Source organism: Salmo salar, chromosome ssa05 (assembly GCF_905237065.1).
Source record: "Salmo salar chromosome ssa05, Ssal_v3.1, whole genome shotgun sequence".
Classification (NCBI taxonomy): Eukaryota; Metazoa; Chordata; class Actinopteri; order Salmoniformes; family Salmonidae; genus Salmo; species Salmo salar.
In genome coordinates this window covers 8,575,087-8,588,214 of record NC_059446.1, presented here as the reverse complement: position 1 = coordinate 8,588,214, position 13,128 = coordinate 8,575,087, and the positions used below count along the sequence as shown (strand labels likewise).

At 41.6% G+C, this 13,128-nt stretch overlaps 2 protein-coding genes and 1 long non-coding RNA gene across 3 annotated transcripts in view; 1 reads left to right on the top strand and 2 right to left on the bottom strand.

The window, feature by feature from the left end:
- Window positions 1-2,013: 2,013 nt before the first annotated feature.
- On the bottom strand, window positions 2,014-6,271 carry LOC106604138 (THO complex subunit 3). The gene is made up of 6 exons (XM_014198541.2): window positions 5,854-6,271; window positions 5,358-5,514; window positions 4,956-5,160; window positions 4,494-4,655; window positions 4,193-4,293; window positions 2,014-3,978 (listed from the first exon to the last, which is right to left on the bottom strand). The coding sequence occupies exons 1-6, from the start codon at window positions 6,031-6,033 to the stop codon at window positions 3,815-3,817; spliced, it is 969 nt and encodes a 322-aa protein (XP_014054016.1). The 5' UTR covers window positions 6,034-6,271; the 3' UTR covers window positions 2,014-3,814.
- Window positions 5,858-13,093, top strand: LOC123743074 (uncharacterized). The gene is made up of 4 exons (XR_006769814.1): window positions 5,858-5,956; window positions 7,851-7,901; window positions 8,179-8,428; window positions 12,920-13,093. It is a non-coding gene; the product is annotated as an uncharacterized lncRNA (long non-coding RNA).
- Window positions 6,912-13,128, bottom strand: part of LOC106604134 (shootin-1) — a 36,754-nt gene continuing 30,537 nt past the window's right edge. The window contains 6 exon segments of the mRNA XM_045717858.1: window positions 6,912-8,407; window positions 8,828-9,143; window positions 11,858-11,990; window positions 12,131-12,196; window positions 12,713-12,727; window positions 12,897-13,009. Coding sequence (XP_045573814.1) covers window positions 8,233-8,407; window positions 8,828-9,143; window positions 11,858-11,990; window positions 12,131-12,196; window positions 12,713-12,727; window positions 12,897-13,009 — 818 coding nt within the window. The 3' untranslated portion in view covers window positions 6,912-8,232.

Here is a 13,128-nt window from a genome sequence, read left to right as displayed (position 1 = left end):
GTAGTGAATGCATACATTTCATTTCATGTATTAATTTTTGTTTTTATTTCTACTGGCCCCCCGTGGGGATCGAACCCACAACCCTGGCGTTGCACACACCATGCTGGCGTTGCAAACACCATGCTCTACCAACTGAGCCACAGGGATGACCTTCTCCTTTGTTATCAGATACGAGAAACTGTTCCATTCTGGAAGCATCAGACACGAGAAACTGTTCCATTCTGGAAGCATCAGACACGAGGAACTGTTCCATTCTGGAAGCATCAGACACGAGGAACTGTTCCATTCTGGAAGCATCAGACACGAGAAACTGTTCCATTCTGGAAGCATCAGACACGAGAAACTGTTCCATTCTGGAAGCATCAGACACGAGAAACTGTTCCATTCTGGAAGCATCAGACACGAGGAACTGTTCCATTCTGGAAGCATCAGACACGAGGAACTGTTCCATTCTGGAAGCATCAGACACGAGGAACTGTTCCATTCTGGAAGCATCAGACACGAGGAACTGTTCCATTCTGGAAGCATCAGACACGAGGAACTGTTCCATTCTGGAAGCATCAGACACGAGGAACTGTTCCATTCTGGAAGCATCAGACACGAGGAACTGTTCCATTCTGGAAGCATCAGACACGAGGAACTGTTCCATTCTGGAAGCATCAGACACGAGGAACTGTTCCATTCTGGAAGCATCAGACACGAGAAACTGTTCCATTCTGGAAGCATCAGACACGAGGAACTGTTCCATTCTGGAAGCATCAGACACGAGGAACTGTTCCATTCTGGAAGCATCAGACACGAGGAACTGTTCCATTCTGGAAGCATCAGACACGAGAAACTGTTCCATTCTGGAAGCATCAGACACGAGGAACTGTTCCATTCTGGAAGCATCAGACACGAGGAACTGTTCCATTCTGGAAGCATCAGACACGAGGAACTGTTCCATTCTGGAAGCATCAGACACGAGGAACTGTTCCATTCTGGAAGCATCAGACACGAGGAACTGTTCCATTCTGGAAGCATCAGACACGAGAAACTGTTCCATTCTGGAAGCATCAGACACGAGGAACTGTTCCATTCTGGAAGCATCAGACACGAGGAACTGTTCCATTCTGGAAGCATCAGACACGAGGAACTGTTCCATTCTGGAAGCATCAGACACGAGGAACTGTTCCATTCTGGAAGCATCAGACACGAGGAACTGTTCCATTCTGGAAGCATCAGACACGAGGAACTGTTCCATTCTGGAAGCATCAGACACGAGGAACTGTTCCATTCTGGAAGCATCAGACACGAGGAACTGTTCCATTCTGGAAGCATCAGACACGAGGAACTGTTCCATTCTGGAAGCATCAGACACGAGGAACTGTTCCATTCTGGAAGCATCAGACACGAGGAACTGTTCCATTCTGGAAGCATCAGACACGAGGAACTGTTCCATTCTGGAAGCATCAGACACGAGGAACTGTTCCATTCTGGAAGCATCAGACACGAGGAACTGCTCCATTCTGGAAGCATCAGCATGTTCTTAGAACAGTATGAAAGAACAGGCTGTGCTTCCATCTAAACAAGCGGTGTGTTCTCCCACCTCAACTATGGCAGCAGGCCACAGAGGCAAGCTACATAAGCTGTTGTGGTAACACTTTACTTGACATCCAGCGTCATAACAGCTGACATAACATGGTCATAACACCCATGACCTACTTATTTACAGTACACCTGCTGTGACAGTGTTATTTCATGGCAGGTTATGACACCTACATAAGTATCAAAACCCACATTTATTCAAACCTGTTACCACTGTTGTCTCATACAACAAATCACCCATCATGATAACTGCTTAGTTTGAATTTATACGCTTACCACTCGTCTCATACTCACTATGACATGACTGAAAACACAAGTGCACATTACATACGGAATACTTACAGCCAAGTAGTCAGGTCCAACATTAATGACACCATTTAAAGATCAGCAAAGAAGACTATCAAATAAATAACACAAATACTGGGATAGATTGTTCAAAAAGTTGGGACATTTTATTATTTTATACTAATACAAATTAAGAAAAATAAAAGACATTTTGTAAAACAAATACATTTTTTTCTCAAAAAGATAGTGGATCTTCTAGCAAGACAATAACCCCAAGCGCACATCAAAATACACAAAGAAATGTTAAATCGACCACAAAATAAAACAAACATATTGCAATAGCCATCTCATTCTCCGGAACTTGATGAGGGCCGTCCCTAAGCGCAGATGAAGGATATCAATGGTCTATGATCCCTCCCAACGTGTTCTCCAATCTGATACATTTTAGAAAAAAAGGCTCAGTGCCATTATACTCAAAAGGTGAGGTATTGAAAACATCTGAGGGGGAAAAAGTATTACTTGTTAAACAAAATATATTTCTCTGAGCAGTTGTATTAGTATAAAATATTTTAATTATATATATTTTTTTTGCATCATTGGACAGGAAAATGCTATATAACCCAGACCTTGTATGATTTATTTGAAAGTCTCTTTGGTACATCTTTGGACCGGACTGTATACTGTACTTAGTTGGCAGGGCATCATATTCACCCAGTTAAGATAATATGGTCTTGTGCTGGTTGATGTGTGGGAGCTGTGATACAGAGGGTAGGCTAACATATCAAGTCCAAGACCTCACACCCACCATCTCTGTGTACATTACATAAATGCATTTAGTTACACAACATCTTCATGCCATAGCCTGCAATGAATCACCATTTCCTGGCTGAGATACAGTCCCCTCTTAGTGAAATAACCCACTAAATCTAGACAGCAGACATACAATGCACCATATTAGTTTTATACCTTGATATGTTCAACAAAGACAAGTATACAAGACTGTTGTTTTAATATATAAAAATATATATTTACTGTTTCAACAAAATGTGATACAGCACTGTGTGTAATTGCAAACTGTATGGAGAAACAGTCATGTAGAAAACTCTACACAAACAAACAACTATTTCATCATTGGGATGCACTGCCATCTGGTGGTTTCAAAGAGAACACTAGTGTTTTCCCCCTCACTACAGAGAGTAAATGATGTTTTAACTCTTCCCTTAAGGGCAACTCGAGACCCTCTTTCCTTTGCAGAATCGCTGTAATTATCTGTTCATTTTACATCTAAGATGGCACTCTTTCTAGAAATAAAAAAAACAGAAGAACATTGAGGATTTGACTTATGGAGAAATATCAGTTTACATGACGGAGGTATTTATACAGACATCCCTTCTGGCTGTATTTAAAAGGAACAAAAGTCAAGGATGTTGTATTGAACATATAAAGAATAAGTCTTACAGCACAGGGATAGGTAACATGCCTCCACAAAGTAGGGCCAATCATCTGCATAAACTCAGTTTAAAGAGTGAATCAAGAGACGTGTGCGTTTGATCCCACTCAGGAATCATTAGGTAATCCAAACAGTTTGACAGCGCCTGCCTCACTATCCCACTCAGGAATCATTAGGTAATCCAAACAGTTTGACAGTGCCTGCCTCACTATCCCACTCAGGAATCATTAGGTAATCCAAACAGTTTGACAGCGCCTGCCTCACTATCCCACTCAGGAATCATTAGGTAATCCAAACAGTTTGACTGCGCCTGCCTCACTATCCCACTCAGGAATCATTAGGTAATCCAAACAGTTTGACAGCGCCTGCCTCACTATCCCACTCAGGAATCAGTAGGTAATCCAAACAGTTTGACAGTGCCTGCCTCACTATCCCACTCAGGAATCATTAGGTAATCCAAACAGTTTGACAGCGCCTGCCTCACTATCCCACTCAGGAATCATTAGGTAATCCAAACAGTTTGACAGTGCCTGCCTCTCTATTGTTGTCGTACTTCCCTTCCTTGTCATCACATGCGTAGGCCAACAGCGGTCTCTTAGGATGCCAGGCTACTGTGAATGTAGGAGACTCACACTGGACCTCCCACAGCTTCTCTCCTGCATAAACACAAAACAAAGAAGAGGATACTGAGGAAGGATGAAATCAAATTAAAAAGGACTTGATTCTTGCCAAGGACTATGTGGCATAGTGTGGGCTTGTTGTGTGTATCGTACATTCCACAGGGAGCGAGGGGATTATTCTTGCACATCCAATTCTATTTTGGTTTCTTTATGTATCCACAGAAAGTTGTATTGACTTTCTTCAACTAACCTGTTTCAACCTCTGCTATGTCTATGAAGTGGTCCTCTGAGGCTGAAGCCAACATCTTCCCATCATGGCTGAAACTCAATGTCCTCACTGGCCAGTCCAACCTGAAACACATTCATAAGACAATCAGACTCAACATATGGATGCATTGCAAAAGCATCCATGTCAAGTGATACAAATACTGATCATGTTTTGGATGCTTACACGGGCTACTTGGGTTAGTTGATGACGGTTTTGCCATTGCACCATTTGTTGTAGATCGATATCAGTCCATATTTACTTGTTTTAATGTTGACTCACTCACCTGGAAAAACAGCGAACACAGACCAGTTCTTCAACGGTCCACAGACTGACCAGAGCATCTGCACTTCCTGTGGCAAAGTACTTCCCCGTGGGGTCAAACTTGATGCAGATGCAGTTGGAGGGATGGGCGTTGATCGACTGGATGGGCTTCAGCTCAGGGTAACTGAAAACAACAAGTCAAAGTCAGGGAGCCCGTAACTTATGAATGCATCTATTACTTTAAGTCATATCCATGTTCATGTGCAGCAGCAATAGGCATAAGTTACATCACAGGACATAAGCAACACATTCTAGTTTAGACAGGATTGTGAATACTAGAGTAACAGGGTGTGTGGGGAAATAGCACCCTATTCCCTAAATAGTGCACTGGTTTATACCAGCACCATATGAGTCCTGGCCAAAAAGTAGTGCACTATATAGGGAATAACCTCGGATGTCATTTTGGATGGAACCAATGTCTTACCTCAAGATGTTGATGCACCCGTTTCCATTGGTGAGAAAGAACATGTCGTTGTCATTATTCCATGAGATCTCGTTGACTTCAAACTTAAACTGCTCCTCAGCCCGTGACCGGTGTGATTTGACGTCGATGAAGGTAACCACATCATCCTTGTTCCCAACGGCTATCGTTTGGCCGTCAGGACTCCAGCAGATATTGATGTTTTCCCCTGCAAACAAACAAAACAGATCAAGCACTGTTGTCCGCTCAGATCAGAAAGAACCGAATGTTACAAATGGCCAAAAATGAAAAACTACTGTAGAGTCAAAACTAAAGTACAAGACTGAAGGGTTGTTTTTGGCTGAAGACACAGCAGATGAATCATTTGCATCACTGTCCAAAACAAGGACTGAAACTGGAGGGTACCTTTAGTGTTGACAGTAGCCGTGCACTTTGTTGTTCTGACGTCCCAGATGCGTATGGTCTTGTCCCCTGATGCAGTGACAAACACGTCTGGGTTGGTAGGATGCCAACACAGCTGATCAACACTGTCTCCATGGCCTCTGTAGTTGTTCTCTTTCACCTGCAAGGGTTTGATATAGGCAAAAACAGTTAGCAATCAACAGGATGGTGCTACGAGGGAGCTAGCTACCACCTAAAGTAACTGTAACTACTAAAAATTAACTAGGCTCGCTGGATCAGCACCAAAACATAGCATCTAGTTCGCATGTTCTTCCATTCGCGGTCTGATCATACAGTTAGCAAATGAATCGATATCTGCTAGATAACAAAGTGCGTGTATAATTTTGGGAGGCTGAATGTTACAAGATACCACTGGGGAGGTGTGTTGTTTGCGTGGTTCATTCATTCCATGTCCACTAGCGTCGATAGCATACTACTACCAAGCTAGCTAGCAACTTACCAAACGGTCTTTTTCCAAGACAAATACGCTTGCTGTTTTATCAAAAGACCCAGATGCCAACCTCCTGCCGTCGCAACTCCATGCTACGGAATGAACTTTAGCGGTATGCGCAGGGAATTCCCTGCTTTTGTTGTTATTTCTGAAACTCTCTTGCATCTCTTGATAATATCTGGACGCCATTTTGGAAGACGCTAGCTACCACGTTATGACGCCACAGGGGCTGTTTGATCTAGATACAGTCATTTCTTATGTTTTTGGATTATCGTGGCTAATTCGTGAATTATAAACGAATATGTCACCATTGTCTAAAAAGTTAAATGGTTTTGATTAAACAGTGAAAACAAATACGAAATAGAGCCCCACAGAGGAGGCATCACAATACCCATAACACCTAGCGGTCAATCAGGGAAATGTTTCCAATCGTTTTTGCGCCATACATTTTTCCCATAGGGGATTTTAGAAACACTTAAAACAAAGGTCCGTGTTTCGTGTAGGCGTACCCTGGTGTGATGTTTTGATAACGATGACAAGATGACTTTTAACAATATATTCGGCTCTATTTTCTGTCAGATTTGAAAATGCTAATTAGCATCAAAGTAGACATCTTGCAAATCTACAAATCCCTGCAAGCTCCTGCCCGTGATCCCTAGATTATGCTTTTGCTAACTGGTATTGTGTCCATTTAAAACAGTTCACAGAATTGACCATTTAAAGAAATGTAGCCAATTTATTCATTACTACATTTAGCTAACATTAGGTAGTAAATCCAGAGATTTTTACCTTTGAGTCGATTCATCAGTCTCGTCCAGATCATTATGGCATTTGAAGTTCTTTATGATAGCCACATGAGTAGCTAATTAGCATTTCAAAATATTTTTTTGGGGGGGGGGGTAAATACAAGTGAATATATTGATAAATCACCTTGTCCTAGAGAGATTTACATGGTTATCAAAACGTCACGCCAGGGTAAGCCTACATGAAACACAGCCCTTAAATATTATAATATTAGTAATATATTAGACATAAAGATGGAGAAATAGATTCAAGTACAAGTCTTGTCATTTGAATAGTAATTTTATTTCAGACAAGTGATGAATGAACATCAATGTAAATGTAAAAAAAAAAAATACACTTTTAAAATCCCAAACACACACAAAATCAAGATTCACACAAACTCAGTCCAGTTATTTCCTTTTCCATCAGCTGCTTGCCTGATAAAGATGGAATTGAGAAAATGGTGATAGGTTTAAGACTTAGTAAATCATTGCATCTGGAAAACAAGATTTCCTTTCAATTTGATGAAAGAAGGCTTTATAGAAATTACTTACAATAGAGTCAATGCTCTCAATGTTGTTTCTATGTTTTTAAGAAACATTTACAATGTCATGATGGGTGTGTGAATGAATGCCCTATGAGCCTTCAAATGTATTTATTTCTTAGATTTAGTTGCTGTATCAGTTAAATTTGCATACTGTTTAATCCAGTTGTTTTAGGTTGTACTAGATATCTGAAAGCGTTACCTACTAACATAATGCAGGTGGGGAATACACATAGGATGAAATCAGGTTACAGCAGTAAAGAAACAATGGGAGTATACCAGCAAATATGAACAAAGCACCTTATACAGCTTGGGAATGTAGGTGGAAGACATTTACAAATGTTGTCCCATTGCATGAAGATGCTACTATATCATGTTTTTCCCATTAAATACAATTTAGGATAGTCAAGAGGCAAGTGTGTCTAATACGAGGTAGACTGAGTACACAAGCACCTAATCCTCAAGGATGGTAGGCTATTTTGATTGAAACACGTGCATGGCTTTCATTTGCATCCCTACGCTGTATTTGCATTGATTACACATTAAAGATAGATAGTTCACAAACCGAAACAGAGCTCCAGTTTTGAAATAGCAAAAGTGCCTTAATAATGTGCAATATCTGTATCCTATTTGCTTATGATGACCCAGATCTTAAACATTGTTCTTTATCGATGTTTAGGTGGTGCTTCTGCTGCAAAAAGTAAGCAGTGACTTTACTGAAAGTCTTACGGTAGGTTATTGTCTTCTTTAGGTTCAGGAAGAGCAAGGAAGAAGCAGAACTAGAATTAAATACGTTTGTGCCATATATTAGAAGTATCATTCAGCTCCTGTTAGAGGAAGAGAGAGACTGGTCAAATAAAAAGGTTGTATTCTAAAACAGTGCATTAGATGATGACACAAAGCCACATCAGATCGAGAGAGTTTGTGCATAAAATAAAATAACCTAAAGCTTTTATAATTAAGTGTCTCTAACTGCAGATAACTGAGATTCTGTGCAAATTGTGCAGCTTTCCTCAGCCTGCCTGCCTTCCTGGTTGCCCAGGGACCTCTGGAGCCGACCTTCAACACTCTGCATCCGTGTTCCTGTTCCCGTTGAGTGGGTTGGGCCCTGCGGAGAGGCTGGGAGAGTGTGTGGCATGCGTGTCCAACTCCACACTCAGGCTAGGGTTAAGATGGCTGATTCCGTTGGGTTGTGGTGCCCATTTCTCAGGCTTCTGCTTCTCAGGCTCCTCCCCACTGTTGGAACACACAACAAGGGTGAGCAAGTTCTCCTTCAAAAGTCCTTCACATTTTCCTACATGTATTTTGCACCAACAAAGTCTTTGAAAGAATCCTTTTGTTTGAAAATAAGCAAATTGCCAACTTTGATTCTTATGGTAAAAAACACAAATAAATGTTTTATTGTCACACACCGAATAGGTGCAGTGAAATGTTTTGTTTTACAGGGTCAGCCATAGTAGTAGGGCGCCCCTGGAGCAAATTAGGGTTAAGTGCCTTGCTCAAGGGCACATTGACCGATTTTTCACCATGTCGGCTCAGGTATTCAAACCAGCGACCTTTCGGTTACTGACCCAACGTAGTTGTGCCTATCATATCTGGGCCAATTTAGCTGAAATAATTGACATGAGGATGGTCACCATAATAGATGTACATTACCTGACAATGCATCCATTGATGACCGGTGCCTCAGAGTAGACCTCTTTCTCAGACAAAGAAGTACGGGACCTCCTGTCCTGCCAGGACCCTGCTTGGGGCTCTTGGCAAGAGTCTGACCTGCGCCTGGCTGCTACAGCTGGGCCGGGCCCCCTTCCGCTGGGGGAGGCTGGCTCTCTGGGGCTCTGCCCAGGCCCTGGCCCTGTGGGCCCCTCTGGCTCTTTGCCAGAGCTGTCGGAGCTGTGGGAACTCTGGCTGTGCCTCCCATTCAGGCTGTCAGAGGACGAGACCTTGCTTATTTGTCCGTCCCTGCTCTCATCTGAGGGAGCGAGACAAAGGGGTTTGTAGGGACATGATGTAAGAGAACAGCATGTTCACTCTCTCTGTGGGTTATTATCTCCAGTAGATTACTATATGATCTAAGAGCATAAACAATCACATATTTGATGGGCATTTCACAAAGTAAACAGTAATGCAAGCGTTTACTAGCCACACTGTAGGCCTAACATCTAACCATAGGTTCAGTACACTGTAGGCCTAACATCTAACCATCCAGTACACTGTAGACCCAACATCTAACCATAGGTTCAGTACACTGTAGGCCTAACATCTAACCATAGGTTCAGTACACTGTAGGCCTAACATCTAACCATAGGTCCAGTACACTGTAGGCCTAACATCTAACCATCCAGTACACTGTAGACCTAACATCTAACCATAGGTTCAGTACACTGTAGGCCTAACATCTAACCATAGGTTCAGTACAGAGTAGGCCTAACATCTAACCATAGGTTCAGTACACTGTAGGCCTAACATCTAACCATAGGTTCAGTACACTGTAGGCCTAACATCTAAACATCCAGTACACTGTAGGCCTAACATCTAACCATAGGTTCAGTACACAGTAGGCCTAACATCTAACCATAGGTTCAGTACACTGTAGGCCTAACATCTAACCATAGGTTCAGTACACTGTAGGCCTAACATCTAACCATCCAGTACACTGTAGGCCTAACATCTAACCATAGGTTCAGTACACTGTAGGCCTAACATCTAACCATCCAGTACACTGTAGGCCTAACATCTAACCATCCAGTACACTGTAGGCCTAACATCTAACCATCCAGTACACTGTAGGCCTAACATCTAACCATCCAGTACACTCGGTTGTCCCAGGACATATTCAAAGGCAAAGATATTTTAGGAACTGGATACAAAGACTGCACTGCATCATTCTTATTGAATTCACAACACTGTGAATGTGGCTCACCACTAATGAATAGTGACATCCTGCATGCCCTGGTCTATAGTTTAATGATTAGAGTACTGTATGCAAATGATCATGACAGGGTCTATTGAGCCCTCTGGTGGGAAATGTAGAATAGTCAAGGCTAGAATGTGCATCTCTTTTTCAGCAGGACACTCAAATAGTCTGTATATACCCATCAGTGATGGTTGATGTCTTTTAAATGTTTTATGAGCATGGCCTTATTTGACTATTTCTGTCAATCATATTCACATCAATAGGTTCAGGCTACTGCATGATACTAGAATGTCCCCTAAACCCGTCATGAGGTAGCTCCAACCTAGCCTATGAATGAAAGTTTACAACGTAGGTGCACAGGTCGAGATCATTTTTGAGTTTTCAAGGTGACAGACAGTGACACGTTCAATAACGCCTTGCACATTCTTGCCTGCATCTAAGTTATCCAGGGTGTATTCATTAGTCCAACAGTTGCAAATGAGAGTTTCTATTGGACAAATTCAGGTATGTTTATCCCCGTTTTGTTACGTTTGCTTCCGTTTAAGAAATGTTTTTTCAACAGACTCGGCGGAATGAATACACCCCTGATCAAACACAGTTCACTTTCATAGCAACCCACATACAAACAGCATGATCACTTTGCTCATTGTATATATAATTCCTTCTCGCAACTATCTACGAGCTCGCCTCCTCTCACCTATTCCCTTCACTTGTGGACTTCAGTGCACAACACATCAGCTGTCTGTGACCGGGCAAAAAGAAATTCCAAGCCAAACCTTCATATCATGACCGCTAAACGCTACACACAGCCTACATTGTTGTCACGTCATAGACAATCACCATAGCTACTAGAACTAACGCGTTAGTAAACCTGCTATAATCATGCAGTACAGTCAGCAGCAAGCAGTTTAGCAGATACACCGGAGGGCAATAAATTAGTGAAATCAAAAGCTTACATTGACTTGGAAGAATTCCAGTGTTAGATAGCCAGCTAGCTAACATGTTGTCCACCCAATCAAAGGATCAGAGAATGAATTTAGTACTGAAAGCATAAGATACAGCTAGCTAGCACAGCAGTGCATAAAATGTGGTGACTAGTTGACTCAGACAGAGAAAGACAATAGTTTTGAACAAATTCATTTCTTCCAAAAATTAAGGAGAAGCAAGAGAGAGAGCTAGCTATATTTCGTAGTATATATATTTCACTTTCACTTACTTAGCTAGCATCGAATGCAGCTAGCTAGTTTAGCCTACTCAAACACCCATCTCAAACAGATCACCGCATTTTATGCACTGCTGTGCTAGCTAGCTGTAGCTTACGCTTTCATTACTAAATTAATTCTCTGATCCTTTGATTGGGTGGAAAATATGTCAGTTCATGCTGCAAGAGCTCCTATAGGTTGGAGGACGTCCTCCGGAAGTTGTCCTAATTACTGTGTAAGTCTATGGAAGGGGGTGAGAACCACGAGCCTCCTAGGTTTTTTATTGAAGTCAATGTACCCAGAGGAGGATGGAAGCTAGCTGTCCTCCGGCTACACCCTGGTGCTACCCTGCAGAGTGCTGTTGACCTACTGTAGACCTTCACTGCAAAACAGTGTGTTTTAATCAATTCATTGGTGATGTAAATATATTTAGTATAGTTTCATCTTTGTTTCACTATTTATATTTTTATGAAATTCACTGAGGAGGATGGTCCTCCTCTGAGGAGACTCTACTGATACCCATTTTAGGAGAATGAAGAAAGCCAAACAAACAAATGGTTTTGCTACCTCCTCCAGAGTCGCAGGCCTGTTTACGTCTCCTCCTAAGGATGACCTCCAGCTCACTGCTGACAGGGCTCTTCCCTGGGGGGGACGGGGCCGACTCCTGAGACCCCCGACTGGGACTCTTCTTCACCGTCTCCTGGGGGGGGGGTCCAAAAATACAGACAACATGCTTTACAGTTGGTAACAGATATAATTATATAACATATATGTTTCATCATTTCTTAAAAGCATATATGAGCTTTTATAATAAGACTAATAAAATAAAACACTTCATACCAGAATGCCTTTCAGTTCTTCCATGGCACTCTCCTGTGGCAGCTTTTCTTCCATTACTGGAGGTTTCTAGGGGTTGAGAGAATGGTATTAATACATCAACTAAGTTAATAAACAGGACATAACACATATTTTACTTATGTGCTTACGCACACATCGGGCCTGGCAGCTAGTGTTAGCTTTTATCACATAGCTGGTCTATATTAGAGAGAATAAAGGTAAAGCTGGAGGCCATTTTATAGATTTTTCTCCTCGGAGCCTGTAAATTGTCATGGTGATGGTGTCAATCAATATAAAATAAATGAAATGAAAGCAACAGCCATGTGGTGTCTGTCAGTCTACACTGTGAGGTAATCCATGGGCAATGTTACACAAGGAGAAAGAGCCCATTCCAAAAGACAAACTGAAGACCGGTTTTAGTAAGAGATTAATAACAGAACTGCTATAATCCATTTCACTCTAGTACCATATGATGTGGATTATCCCTGTGATATGGGGTTTAGCATGTCGGGTTTTTTGTTGGTGATTTTAGGATCCAGAGAGACTTCACTATCACAAAATTGATGTAAAAGTCAATATACTCACTTTTACGACAACTCTCTTTGGGGAGACAGTCAGTTGATTAGAAAACATGGCATGGTTGGAAAAATAAGGGAGTAATCAGTTTGAGTCTATATTTCCACAGTTTGAGAACATTAAGTAGAGTCTATATTTCCACAATTTCCCAAGACAATTATTTAAACAAAACATGAACTGTTGACCTCTTCACCTTAGTGTCTCCTCCCTTGACAGGCCTCAGAACCACTCCATGTTTAATCCTCTCCATCATCTCATTTACTGCCTTCACTTTGACGTCATCTGTACCTCCTTCTGCACCTCCCTCTACAGGACAAGGAGAGAGACAGAGGGTTACATGGACAATATTGTAAAGATGTGTGATTTTAAAATAAAAATAAAATTCCTCAATTATGAAGGATTATTTCAATCATATTCTTGAAATT